At 42.6% G+C, this 13,628-nt stretch overlaps 2 protein-coding genes across 3 annotated transcripts; both read left to right on the top strand.

Moving 5' to 3' along the window:
- The first annotated feature begins 4,187 nt into the window (after positions 1–4,187).
- LOC105022076 (metalloreductase STEAP3) lies at positions 4,188–10,965 on the top strand. 2 transcript variants are annotated; one of them, XM_020042046.2, is made up of 6 exons: positions 4,188–4,418; positions 4,930–5,429; positions 5,646–6,173; positions 6,580–6,744; positions 9,363–9,687; positions 10,644–10,965. In XM_020042046.2, exons 2-5 carry the CDS (start codon positions 4,941–4,943, stop codon positions 9,651–9,653), a joined length of 1,473 nt encoding a protein of 490 aa, XP_019897605.1. In that variant the 5' UTR covers positions 4,188–4,418; positions 4,930–4,940; the 3' UTR covers positions 9,654–9,687; positions 10,644–10,965. The 2 variants fall into 2 exon arrangements, with proteins under 2 accessions (XP_019897605.1, XP_010888509.1); XM_010890207.4 differs by having other exon boundaries at positions 4,189–4,418; positions 9,363–10,965.
- A 398-nt stretch (positions 10,966–11,363) lies between these two features.
- Positions 11,364–13,621, top strand: LOC109614893 (acyl-CoA-binding protein-like). Its single transcript, XM_020042038.2, has 4 exons — positions 11,364–11,909; positions 12,314–12,431; positions 13,167–13,229; positions 13,335–13,621. Exons 1-4 carry the CDS (start codon positions 11,901–11,903, stop codon positions 13,406–13,408), a joined length of 264 nt encoding a protein of 87 aa, XP_019897597.1. The 5' UTR covers positions 11,364–11,900; the 3' UTR covers positions 13,409–13,621.
- The last annotated feature ends 7 nt before the right edge of the window (positions 13,622–13,628 follow it).

Here is a 13,628-nt window from a genome sequence, read left to right as displayed (position 1 = left end):
AAATAAACACTTGAAATATATCAGTCTGTGTGGAATGAAGGTATACATTATACAATTTTCATTTTTTTAATGGAATTACTGAAATAAATCAACTTTTTGATGATATTCTGATTTTATGACCAGCACCTGTATATATATATATAAAAAGAATGATAGGGTCAATTAGATATGAAGAGAAGAGCTATTACATTCCAGGCCTGGTGGGCGGAAGCATTTCTAGGTAATGTTTCTACCTGATGGTTAATGGCACTCATCTGGTGTCCAAGGTATGATGAAGTAAGCAAACATTGCCTCTGTCATGGGGCTCATTGTACAGTGTAAAGTCTCAAATTACACAACTCTTAAGGAGCATACTTGTCTGCTCCCTTCTCAAGACAAATGGTGTGGAAGGACTCAATCAAAGGTCCCATAGTACCCTGCTATTGGAAAAGTTAATGTCCATTGAATTATCACCAGTAGAATTTCACAGGCCTGTCATTGACCTGTCATTGCCCTTTTTTAATGCGCATTTAATTAATTTTGTAAGATCCAAAATGTTCCATTATCGATGTTGACCTTGTGTTGCTTACTGTTTGCAATTAAAATCCGCTCTCTGAACACAACTCCTGCCTGACCCAGTTCTCCAGTCCAGTCCGGCACCAGCTCTGCAGTCTGAGTGTTCGGATGCAGGGAGAATGACTCATGGTCCTCGTGCCCTAAGCTGAATTAGTTCCCTGGGCTGCATTAGTGACCAGTTCTTAATGACACATCCTCAGTTTGGGAAACAAATTTGGGAAGTGGTTGACGTGGTGACAGCTTTTTTCGAGGGGACATTTTTGCCAGACTATGTAAGCGGAGCCGGCCAAGAAGAGTGAATGTCTCTTATTGAGTGAGTGAGTGACTGTATAGATGAAAACTTAGCTGGCTAAAACCTCCAGTAAATACATTATCGTAAGCCCGAAATAAAACTGTTTACGGTTATAGTGCGACTGTTTCTGGTGTATTTTCGAAGTACGCATCCATGCATGCGTTTTGGGTCAGGATAGACGAACACATTTGATGGCTACAACATAGGCTACAATAATTACATAACAGTGCCTTAACTAGAACTGTATACTTTATATTGCGACTGTTCTGGCATGGAAAAGTTCATCTTCAGTCTCGCTAGCAATTGCTGAATTCTGATTATTGCTAAGAAGTTAATAGATACCAGTATGCATATACTGGCCAAAAAGCTGTTCAAACTGCCAGTGGCAAAAGCTAACAGTTCATTGACGCTATTTGTGGTGGAGGTAAACTATAAGAAACGTTAGTCAGTTTAACACAATGCTCAATAGTGTTTAGCGACTGGTGAAATTCATAATGCTGTGGCGGTATGGTTAAAGACAGTGCCTCTCACAATGAAGGCTCAAGTTTGAATCTATTGTGAACAATGACATTTATTTAGTTTATTTCCACGATTCTCTCGTTGTTTCACTTGATGAAAAAGTTAGTTATCGTCACCTTCCTTGATAGTTATTGTATCAATGTCATCCATGAAAGAAAAACATAAATTCTTATGCCATGAAATGAAATAGCTTTGGCAGACTCGCTAGCAGTTGCTCAGTTCCTATGACTATTCCAGTAATTTAGTAGATACTGGTAAAGCCTATTACTGGCTAATAAACTGTTTAAATGGCCAGGTGGCAAAAGTTTACATTTCATAGATGCTATTTGTGGTGGAGGTAAACTTAGTAAGAAAAGTTAGTCAGTTTAACAGTATCAATATCATTCATGAATGGCCAATTAGCTATTAAAACCGCCAGTGGCAAAAGAGGATTTGTTCATAGACACAAGAGGCTATACTGACACCCGTCCAACGTAGAGCTCTGTGGTGTAGTGGTTGGCGACACAGCCTTTCACGTGGGTGACCCGGGTTTGAATCTCAAGAGGGCAAAAATATCCAGTAGAATCCTGTGTACGTCATAGATTAGAAGATGGATCAGTGTGATTTTACACTACCAATCAGTCACAGACGAGTTCATCAGCCTGTGGTCATACATTTCTGTGGTTCTATGATCAATGCTAAGGCTCTCAGCAGAAATCCCAGCTTTAGCCCCCTTCATCTTGACTGACGGAGCTGAGGAACGGCAGAGTAACATGGAAGAGCAGCCAGGGCTCGGGAGCAAGGCAGGCAGGGAAATAATTCTGACGTGCCTGGCATTTATCATGAGCCCAGATAGAGGTGTAGTCTGAGATGAAAGTCAATCACAGACACTAATGCCATTATGGATTTCACTTTAAATTCAGACTGAAAAGTGGCGTAAAATGCAAACACTGCAGTAAGATTTAGCAGTGGCTTCCATTTATTCATAACTGCAATGTTATGAAATGGAACAGGCTGCTACAACGTTGGATACCTATCAGAATTCAGGATTCAAAGCTATTTTCTTTTATCAGACATTATGAAGTTAGTGGTTTTAGCCCTGAATGCTGATTGGCTCAAAGCCACGGTATATCAGATCGTATACCACAAGTATGACAAAAACATACATTTTGGATTTTCAATTATGTTGGTAACCATTTCATAATACCAATATTCACAGTTTTCCTTAGCAGACACTGAATGACAGTATATTAGAGAATGACAAGCTTGTTGTACTGGCCCCCTGTGGGAATTAAACCACAACCCATAATATAACTTAACTACATCTAAGAGTTTTACGGTATGGTCAATATAAGCAGTGCACAACCTACACAAATGTAATCAATAAACTACTAGACTAATAATGGGCATTGTTAGTGAAAACCTGGACACATTTCCTTCTAAGCTTGGATTTTTGTTTTTATATCTGTCTTGGATGGTCACTGTAAAGTAGCTAACATGTTTGGGTGCATGCATCTTACTGTTGTAAATTTCCACATTTTAGTATATATTGCATCTGTCTGTAAAAAAAACAAAAAACATTGACAATAACATCTAGTTCTCGTTAAATTTGTTTTGACACTGGAGCCAAATTGTTATAAGGAAAATTGTGTTCATCAAGTATTATCAATAACCGAAGCATCACTTCAATCAGAATACTTTGAATGTAGACACATTCAGGCAATGAGTAGATTCTGTGAGTAAGAGAGAGAGAGAGAGAGAGAGAGAGAGAGAGAGAGAGAGAGAGAGAGAGAGAGGGGCACAGATGCAACCATGTAGGCCTGAAGGGTAAATGTAACCTTCTAAAACTGGCAAAGGCAGACCAATGAATTAGTGTTGACGACGTGTGACCTGGAGTAAAATATCCCATTTCCTTTTAGTGGGTCTATGTCTTTTTAATAGTACTCCAGGTGAATTTTAACAAAGAAACAGGCACAATTAAATTAAAACAGGTCCCAAAGGAAAATAATAAATAAATTGAGACCTTGGTGAGGTTCTGTCAGCGCAAAGCATATAGTTCTGAGAAAATGATCATTCACTATTTTCGTAAGTTGTGAGGACCACCTAAAGAACAAGTTTATGGGAATAACACCTTTTTTCTTTTTTACAAAAATACCAGATAGAACATTCTAGTTCCAAGGTCTTGAGAGTACAGATACACTAAGCAAAACATAAACATAATTTAGAATGCATCAAAGATAACCTGAAGCATGTCTTCTCTATATTATAAAACAAAATTCCAAATAATACTGGAAACATTTTTGATATTATACCTTCCATTAAGGGCTTTGATGGCTATTTTCACTTGAAAGGGTCTTTTACAGAAGTAAATAAGTTGTTATTGCGTCTTTTAAGTATTTCTGGTTTTAGTAGAGGCATCCATCCATCCATCCATCTTCTCCCGCTTATCCGGGGCCGGGTCGCGGGGGCAGCAGTCTAAGCAGGGATGCCCAGTAGAGGCAGTGTTAATAAATTCAGAACCTTTTGAATACCAGTCATTGTAGTCCTTTATTATTGTTATCATTCAAACCCATAATTTACAAAAGGGTAAAATGCTTTTATAAATAGACATGGTGTAGTATAAATAGTCTCAAGATCAGAGCTGGTTCAAAGTTGATAACTCAAACGTTGAAAGAGCTGATAAAAGTATAGAATTTGTAATTTTTTTGTGGCCCTTTTTCCCCTTTTGTTATGGAAAATATAATTGGTCAGTTTGGTCTAAATACTTGTAATCGTTTAGTTTAGCGCTAGAGTGAGAACAAGAGAGTATAATAATAGCTACAGTTGAGCATTGTTTTGCTAACACATTTAATTATGGGTTGGCTATTCGAAACACTCAAACATGGTAGTCCTCTCTTGAGAAACTTACTGTGTGTGCCAGTTTGGGAGGATCTTATCTACTGCACACAGAAAGGGGGCGGTTATGGAAGAAGAAAGGGGGAGGTTGGGATACTTTTTTGGTAGGTACTACGGGGTGGATAGCCCGTTACGCAGTGAAGAGCACAAGACAAACACACGTACCAGTTCAAGACAGGTGGGTCAAATAACTTATTGAACACTTAATGCACTTGACTAATTCCTTTCTTCAAAGATTTCGTGTTTCCCTAAAAATTTCGGCAAAAAAAGTTGTCTGGTAGCATTGAGTTTAGCTAGCTACAGTAAAGGATACTAGCTAGCTCCTGTAGCTAGCCAACGGTAGTTAACTACTTTGGCGCTGTAGTTAGTTATTATTGTACAATGTGAACGTGTGCCTTTAGCCTTGGCTTCAATACTGAGATATCTGGTCCTGTGTATGGCTGTACTGTACTGATAGAAAACAATGTCAGACGACCTCGGTCCCTGAAGTCACATGCTCACTGCACAGCCACTCTTGCTGTCTATGCGTTAGCAACTTAGCTTGCTAGCTGGTGTTACAGAATTACTACTGTAACTACTACGTGAAAAGGCAAACTGCAGTAGTGTTTGCGAGCCAAGAAGCGTGACGTTACATTACGAATTTGACCCAATCTGTTTTTATTGTATTTTCCTTTCTTGTGTTGATTTAGTTCTGGACAGGATGCCCCGGGAGGATATGAAGAAGCCTCTAATACGTGGAGGTGCCAATCCTCAACACCTTGGAACCTCAGTCTCTGGTCCAGGTACCCCCTTGGTTGGCATCCTGGGCACAGGGGACTTCTCTCGATCCCTGGCCAAAAGACTAGTGGCCTCTGGGTACCGGGTGGTGGTGGGGAGCCGCAACCCAAAGCGATGTGTCTCCCTCTTCCCCGAGGAGGCTGAGGTGACCACCCAGCAAGAAGCTGCCACCCAGGCTGACCTGGTCTTCGTGGCTCTCTTCCCCGAGCACTACTCCACCCTGGCTGGGTTGAAGGAACCGCTGGCTGGGAAGACCCTAGTGGATGTAAGTAACGGTACCAAGATCAACAAGGATAAGGAGTCCTACGCGGAGCAGCTTGCCAACCTCTTCCCAGAGAGTAGTGTGGTGAAGGGCTTCAACGTGATCTCGGCATGGAGCCTGCAGACTGGACCCAGGGACGGCAGCAGACAGGTGAGACCCGCGGAGAAAGCCAAAGAGACTAGACCAGGATAGAGGACCAAGTTCTACTCATAGCTGCTAATTTGGCATGTTATGTGTAGGCCGTCATCTTTGTTAATCACACCAAACGCCTAATCGTGTGTCGGTCATACAGTGTTGTTACATTCTGTAGTCCCTTAAAGCAGTCTCTGCTTGTTGACAGAGGATACTCGTCTGTTTGCTCACCAGGTGCTGATTTGCGGCGACAGCAGTAGGGCCAAAAACGCCGTGATCGACATCTGCCACAGTCTAGGCTTCACCCCTGTCGACACGGGCCGCCTCTCCTCTGCCCGGGAGATCGAGAATGCGCCCCTCTACCTCTTCCCTTCGTGGCGCCCCCCGTTCCTCTCCACCCTCGTCGTCTTCCTCTTCTTCTATGCCTACAACTTCCTCCGGGACGTGCTGCATCCATATGTGACGGAGGGGAAGAGCGCGTTCTACAAAATGCCAGTGGAGGTGGTCAACGTGTCCCTGCCCTCGGCGGCCCTGGTGACCCTGGCTCTCGTCTACCTGCCGGGCCTCATCGCCGCCTTCCTGCAGCTGTCCTGGGGCACCAAATACAGGCGCTTCCCCGGCTGGCTGGATTGCTGGCTGCGGCTGCGGAAGCAGCTGGGCCTCTGCGCCTTCTTCTGTGCCGCCATGCACGCCGTCTATAGCTTGTGTCTGCCCATGCGCAGATCAGCCCGCTACAAGCTACTCAACGAGGCCTTTAAACAGGTGGGCCTAGGAAAACCCCCAAATAAACTCTACAGGATGTGGTCCGACTAGTTCAGGGGTGGGCAATCATTTCGGTTTTTGGTGGCCCCTCACAGCGTTTACGATATCAGCTCAGTGCCATGTAGATGTTGTCTGACAAGGAAGTTGCCGGCCAGAAAAACAGTAGTTATTTGAAAAAGTATGTTCTGTTACGTTATGTTGCGTTAGACTTCTTAGTGCTGTTTTTTATTTGAACCTTATTTATTTATTTCATTATTTCTTAACATGTAAGCATATTGGCCTAAGCTGAGGATCATGTTTTAGCCTTAAAAGCTTTCCTATTCAAAAGCCTTCTGATGTATGATGCAATTCATGGGTTATTCATCATAAAGTGCAGTAAGCCATAATTCGTGGTTTTGCTGTGCAGGTGAAGGCAGGCCAGGAGGACGTGTGGGTGGAGGAGGAGGTCTGGAGGATGGAGCTCTATCTTTCTTTGGGCATCCTGGCTCTGGGGGTGCTCTCTCTTCTGGCCATCTCCTCACTGCCCACCGTGGCCAACTCGCTCAACTGGAGGGAGTTTAGCTTCGTACAGGTCGGTGCCTACACAAATACAACCTTACACACACAACACACTTTCAGTGTACGTGAGCCGTACATTAAATTGAGCGGTCTAATAAGTTGGGCAACGGGATTTTCTGAGTGACAGAATGAAGCAATAACACTGTAGCCTAGCCTAGAAAGGCAACCTCTGAGTTGCGCGTCAACTCGTCTCCTCAGAATTCATAAAGGGGAATTCACCATTATGGTTCCATTTTCCAGGGATTTGTCCTTCTTTGTAGCTTTTTGAACTTCCCCTTCATATGTATGCTAAGCTGATCCAGGCGGTGCGAGATTAGTCACATGCTGCTGGTCCCTGTGATAAAAGGCCTGGGCTATGCTTGGCCTGTCAGACTCCCCTGCCTGTCTACACCCCGGAGCTGCACTAAAACCTTTTAGCATCATTCTCCATCAAGATTAGAGTCCAGCAGTCCCCTAAGCTCACAGCCAGCCAGACGCGGTGCAGCGGGTTCGGTCCGGCACAAAGGCCGATCGACGTGGCTTTAAGTGAGTTGGGCCGGTGTACGTTATTATTTACTCGCGCGCGTTCCTAACACTGCCTTTCCAGGATATTGAAGAGATGTCGTTTTGGTTGAAAGGACGTTGTTCTGGTTGAAAATATGTATTTCCAATGATTTGGCTCAGGGTATCATCAGTAATAAGGGTTTTTATTTGACAGTAATAATTATTGGGCCTGTATTCAGGGACGAGGATGAAGTAGATGAGTCACGGCCGTGTCCCCACCTGTCAAGGATAATTATTATTCACCTGCCCTCTGTTGTGCCCTGTACTCTGATAATAATTAGAGGGAACACACACAAACACACGGACAGACACACACACACGGACACACAACCAAAACCATAGACATGGACACACACACAAAAACATGGACACACACACAAAACCATAGACATGGACACACACAAAATCATGGACACACACACAAAAGACCATGGACACACCAACACACACACACACACAAACATGGACACGGGCACGCACTCACTGACTACAGGGGCTCATTAAGGACAAACGATGAGCTAGTAGGTCACACGTGTCCCTAGGGGCCTTTTTTTTTTTCTGCTCCCGTGCTGCCATGATGAGCCAACGTCCTGCACTTATAAAACCCCGTTTAGGAAGGACCAGTCGAACTGCCGCTGCTTCTCAACGCAGGGAGATGTTGAATTATTAAGGGGTTGTGTAGAAGGTTCAGAGGTCCACAGTCAAATCCTGGCTATGCTACACATCTGAGTGGGGTACGTTATTAGCATTTAAAGTCCTTCAAGAAGGGCTTGGAATGGAAAGGGATGGTGTATTCGAGGGCAGGGGGAGGGAGGTTGGAAAAGTAAATTCTACAAACAGTCTTAAGTGGAGAATGGCTAAAGGAGATTTAATTTTCCTGATTTACTTTTTGTTTTAATAGGCGATACAAACATTTAGTTGAATTCCGTTACAATTAGCTTAGCTAGGTGTAGTACATCCTGAAACGTATAATTTTACAGTAGCCTGTGCAAAATGTACCGTCATGAGAAAGTTAGGACACCCCCTTGAAAGGTAATTTAGTTGTTTTTTTGCCTTCTCCCACAATCATTGTCAAAGGGCATAAGTTGACAGAAAAAGACTGTACACGCTTGGCTTATATGGGATGTCAAGAAGAAGCTTCTGCTTTCAAATAAATATAAATTTGCAACTGATGTTTGACAGACAACACCCGGGTAAAGACTGAAACTACTGAACAATGTGCTCTGGACACATCAGTCAATGGTGGAGTTGTTTGGCCTGAATGCCAGGTGGAGGTGGAGGCATTATGGTTTGGGGCTGCTTTGCTGCCTCAGGGCCTGGCTAACTTGCCATTATTCAGTCAACATGAATTTTATCTTTAGTTCTTGAAGAGAATGTAAGGCCATCTGTCAAAAAATATTTTAACCAGACATGGTCATTGCAACATGACTATGATCCAAAACACACAAGAAAAGCTCCAACAGAATGGCTCAAAAAGAAGAACTCGAGGGTGATGAAATCCCTGCTGTCAATCCTTTCTGCACAGAGACTTGGAAGTGGGCCGTGCATGCAGGATGGCCCTCGAACATGACAGTTGAAGCAGTGCCGTAAAGAATAGTGGGCAACTTACGTGATTAATCAGGGTTTAACTGGCTTGCTCGTGGACAGAACGAACAGTGTATCACCTTGCTGGCTAAGGGATTTGGTTTAGCAATCTTTCGGTTACTGGTCAGTTCGTCTAACCGCTCGAGCAGTGGTATTCAAATCTGTCCCTCGAAGCCAGTTCCACTCCATTGCTACCCACTAATCAGGGACTTAGCCTTCTGTTCTACCTCATCAATAATTACACCCACCTGGTGTCCCAGGTCTGAATAAGTCCCTGATTAGGGGGTTGCAATGAAAAAAATTGATTGTAACTGGCTTTGAGGGCCAGATTCTAAATACCACTGCCCTAAATGATCTTGCCACCAGTGATCTGAAAATTGTTTTAAACCTTTCCCAGTGAACTTGTCACTCATGTTGCAATGTGCCTCTGTTCTAGTGAGTCGTAACTTTGATGGTAAAATGGATTTCCATGTCATTGTCATCCTGGTCCTTTGTCCCCTGCAGTCCAGACTGGGTTATACTGCCCTGGTGATTGCCACCCTCCACACCCTAACCTATGGATGGACCCGAGGCCTGGACCCCAAGCAGTACCGCTTCTACCTCCCGCCCACCTTCCTGTTGGTGCTGGCCGTGCCACTGGCCGTGCTGCTGGGCAGGCTGGCCCTGTCCCTGCCCTGCGCGGCCCTCCGGCTCCACCGCATCCGCAGGGGCTGGGAGAGGAGCAGGGCCATCCGCTTCTCGCTGCCGGGGGATGAGTGCAACGGGGGCCTGCAGGAAGACATCAGTCGTGTTTGAGACGTCCTGTGGATGTCCCGGAACGTCTGCCTCGGTAATTGGGTAGTAATATGACTATCTGTAGCTTTATGTATCACAAGAAATGTAGAGATTCCAGTGGCCTTAGTTTTTACTAGTCGAAATGCAACTTAGTTTGACGAAATGTCACCTCTAGCACTATACCTTGGTATTTTCTTTTAATCAAAATGAAATGGCCGTAGTTCCAAGGATCCACCGTATGTGTTGAGACATTACGGAGATCACTGCTGTAGTGCTGTTTATTTTTGTAATTTTTATTGTCCGCTGCTCCTTAGTGGAACTTAACTGGAAACCAGGCAATGTCATTGTCTTCCTGTTTTCTTAGCCAGTCAGGTAGTAGACATCCGGTGCTGTTTTTGTAATTTGTATTTTTTTTTTGGTAGATGCTACTGGTATCAGCCTGTCACATGGTTCCACTTTAACGTAAGCGCGGGTGTCTGTGGCAGAACTTGTAGTCCTGTTACACGCCTCTGCTCCTGCTACATTGCTTAGGGCTGTACTTTGCTGCGCTGTCTGTTTCAGCTGCCCTGACACTTAAGGTCAGTTGGAGCCAAAACGTTGCACCTCGCAGCAAAGTCATTTGTGGTTTGGAGGGTGTCGCGTCTGCTTCTACGCGATCATTTCTTACCGCACAGGGATGTCGAGAAAATAGACCTTTGTGTTTGGCTTCACAAGATGATTGAAGTGGCTTTGTTGTGAGCGTCATTGAATGCACTATGATGTTAATACTTTACCTGGTCAGAGTTTTTTTTTCTCCAAAAGGTCATGTGTGTGTGTGCTAAATATTGTGGGAAGAAAAATACAATCAAAGGTTGTAGGAATGCACTATCAAGTCACAAGGTGTTGCTGTCACCAAACTCAATTAAAAATTGTCTCTGATAATGTTTTGTTTTTTCAAAGTTGATGATACACTAAGTGGTCAGTTTATTAGGTACCCCCATTTAATACCAGGTTGGATCCCTTTTCCTCCAGAACAGCCTGAATTCTTCAAGACATGGATTTTCCAGTTTCTCCAGACTGGACCCATTCCAAATACTCTGTTAGTATGATTTCTGGGGAGTACATATCCTACTCAAACAACCAGGTTCATTGCAAGTTGTGCATTTTGAGATTTTTCTAAATGGGGTGTTATATCTAATGAACTGGTAATTGAGTGTATGTTAAATTTAAAGATGTACACATTTTGTAAAGTGTAATTTTTTTAATGATGAAACTAAATTGCCATCATTGTGACTTAGTTACTTGGGAATTTTTTTAAGAGTTATGTTATAAACTGACTTTTACTTGAGTTTTATACTCGTTTCACCTGTGTGTTTCTGTCAGATGCAATAAATTCCATATTTATCAACATTTGATCTAATTTGATTTTTAGTGCATAAACATATCCTTTTTCTTAACCCTAACCTTCCCCCACTTCATTATCATTTTCATACCTGAAATGATAAAAGAACACACTCTTATTTTGACTTTATGGCTGTGGAATCTGTCTGTATTTGACGCTGAATCTACATTTTTGGCTATAGAATCAAGTGGCAACCTAGCCGTCTAAACCGGTTCAAACTTAAAGCTTTTGATAAGGTACGTAGGTAGATAAGTACTGCCTCATGCTGCCATCGTGTGGTCGCTATTGCTTTTGGGATTTAATTTCTACTAGTAATGGGCCGTCCCTGAACGAGCGGCTCAATTTGAACGGCTCCTTTTGGTTAACTTGGGAAACCGAATCACACTGGTGAAAGCTGACGTTTATGTGGCTCCTTGAGTTCTTACATTTCTTTGCGCAAATAAGGATAATGCTGGTGAATTACAAAACTATGGACTAAATATTGCGTATACTCACTCCAGAAACGATGCAAGTAAAAAAAAAAAATACGAAGACGATTTAATATCTAGGACACATTATGTAACCTATGTGAAGGTGTATTTCATGCTGTAACACAATTACAGTATACGCTTCCGCCTTTATATTGGAGATTAGCACTATTGTCATTGATCTCGGGTTATCATTTTAAGCATTTTGAACGAAGATTCGTTCCGGAGCTGAATGAGCCGTCTCACCAAAAATACTCGGAATGCACATACCTATTTCTACGGGATTTACAGCGGAATTTGAAATGTCACCACCCCTTAAAAACATGTTGAATGTAAGGCAACACCCATTATTAAAGCAAGGAAGTAGGTTTACGAATTAACACCTGCGAGGAGTGACTTGGTCGTTTTCAGCTGAACATCATGTCTATGGTAAGCTGAAACATTTTGTTAATGTATATAAACTAGCGCAATAAAACCAGTATGTAATTGTTGATTCCTTTATGGTGTTAGCCGATACCTGTATGTAGTGAATATTTTTTTAAAGAGGTTTTTCGCTGCTTATATATTGTGAAGTTACTTTATAAAGTTTAGGTTAGACCCACTGTCACGGGGCACAAAAATTGGTAGTCATAAACAGAACTTTTTATGTAGGAAGATAACCTATTCAAGTACTCAAGTAAAGACACATTTACGCACGTCACAGTGTGGTGTGGTTCTCCGAGCCTAGGAATTCTGACAAGATCACGCAAAACGAACCTCGTATATTATTTGGCATCTGCATCGTTAGCATACTGTTCTCAGAGAGGTTCATCTGTGTGTTTGTTTTCGATAAGGTTGAATTTCACAGGGCAGCAGAAGAGTTAAAGGGTCTGCCGGTACTACCTACCTACGCTGAACTAGCTGTGGTGTACGGTTTGTACAAGCAGGTGACGATAGGAGACGTCAACATTGGTGAGTCATTCTCTTCAAACTGCGGTGCTAGCTGCACCCCATTCTTTAACCAAGTCCTTTTATATTGTATAATATTCTTACCGCAATAAGCATATACTGCTGATTTATTATTGATATCGTATTAGCCCGAATCAGCAAATGGTAAATGATCTGCCAATCAGTTGCAACGGCGTAGATTTGTATTGTATGGGTGGGGGTCAGGGTCATCGGATCCCAGGATTTTCACGGTTCTGGTGGGGTGGGGGGGGGTGGGGGGGGGGGTCGGGTCATGACCTCCCTAACTCTACACCCCTGGACGGTTGTATTTTTGGTTGTCTAAATATTACGGTTGCGCGAACTGGTCAAAGTAGTTGTTCACATGCAAACTTGACAATTGTCGGCCATTTAAAACAAAAAGCCGAACAGTCATATTGCCCCAATTGTTATGTATTTTCCCCACCTGCCTAATGGAACAAACCAAGCAGAGCTGGCTCAACTTGAACGGGCACATACATTGTTTATCAAGAACGATCAGTTTTGGGCTAGGCCTGCTTCAATTCCTTGTTTTCTGTTGAAAGAAAATCACTGTGGGTATCCTCACATAACCCAATCCATGATTCTCTGTCATATTAGTGTAATGTACATCCGTTATCAACAGTTAATTTACATTTTCTCTATGCAGCCAATGATTTGTCGATTTAAAAAAAATAATTACGATGTGAGAGTAACTTTGAGATGCATATGCTGTGTCCACAGAACGCCCTGGAATATTTGACTTCCAAGGAAAATCTAAATGGGATGGGTGGAAGGCACAGGAAGGTAAATTAACTTGAATAATGTTGTATTATTCAACATATCCCCTCTTTCCTGCATGTTTGTGACCAATACAGTCAATGTGTTCTGTTTCTATTTTCAATTCAATAGGAAAGCCCAAAGAAGATGCCATGAAAGAATATATTGCTTATGTGGAAAACCTGAAAACAAAGTATCTAATGTAAAAAATATGTTTAGGACCCACGTCATTTTTTTAACAAAGAATAATTACATACACATCGACAATGAACCATATTAAGCAGGATTGTGTGTAATTTTCTACTGTTTTGAAGACCACTTGAAAGAAGTTTAGCCCATTGAAGAATTGTTGCCTTTCATTTGGGCATTTGTTTCAGACATTTTCAAATGTGTGAGAATGCTGTTGGTGCAACAGAAATTGTACTG

This window comes from Esox lucius, chromosome 22 (genome assembly GCF_011004845.1).
Source record: "Esox lucius isolate fEsoLuc1 chromosome 22, fEsoLuc1.pri, whole genome shotgun sequence".
Taxonomy (NCBI): domain Eukaryota; kingdom Metazoa; phylum Chordata; class Actinopteri; order Esociformes; family Esocidae; genus Esox; species Esox lucius.
The sequence above is the reverse complement of the archived record's forward strand: the minus strand, read 5'-3'. Positions and strand labels throughout refer to the sequence as shown.

Coding starts and splice junctions, on each gene's coding strand:
- LOC105022076 (XM_020042046.2), top strand. CDS start 4,941: ATGCCCCGGGAGGATATGAAGAAGCCTCTAATACGTGGAGGTGCCAAT. Junction 6,174..6,579: donor TCAACGAGGCCTTTAAACAG/GTGGGCCTAGGA, acceptor TTTGCTGTGCAG/GTGAAGGCAGGCCAGGAGGA. Junction 6,745..9,362: donor GGGAGTTTAGCTTCGTACAG/GTCGGTGCCTAC, acceptor TGTCCCCTGCAG/TCCAGACTGGGTTATACTGC.
- LOC109614893 (XM_020042038.2), top strand. Junction 12,432..13,166: donor GATAGGAGACGTCAACATTG/GTGAGTCATTCT, acceptor CTGTGTCCACAG/AACGCCCTGGAATATTTGAC. Junction 13,230..13,334: donor TGGGTGGAAGGCACAGGAAG/GTAAATTAACTT, acceptor TCAATTCAATAG/GAAAGCCCAAAGAAGATGCC.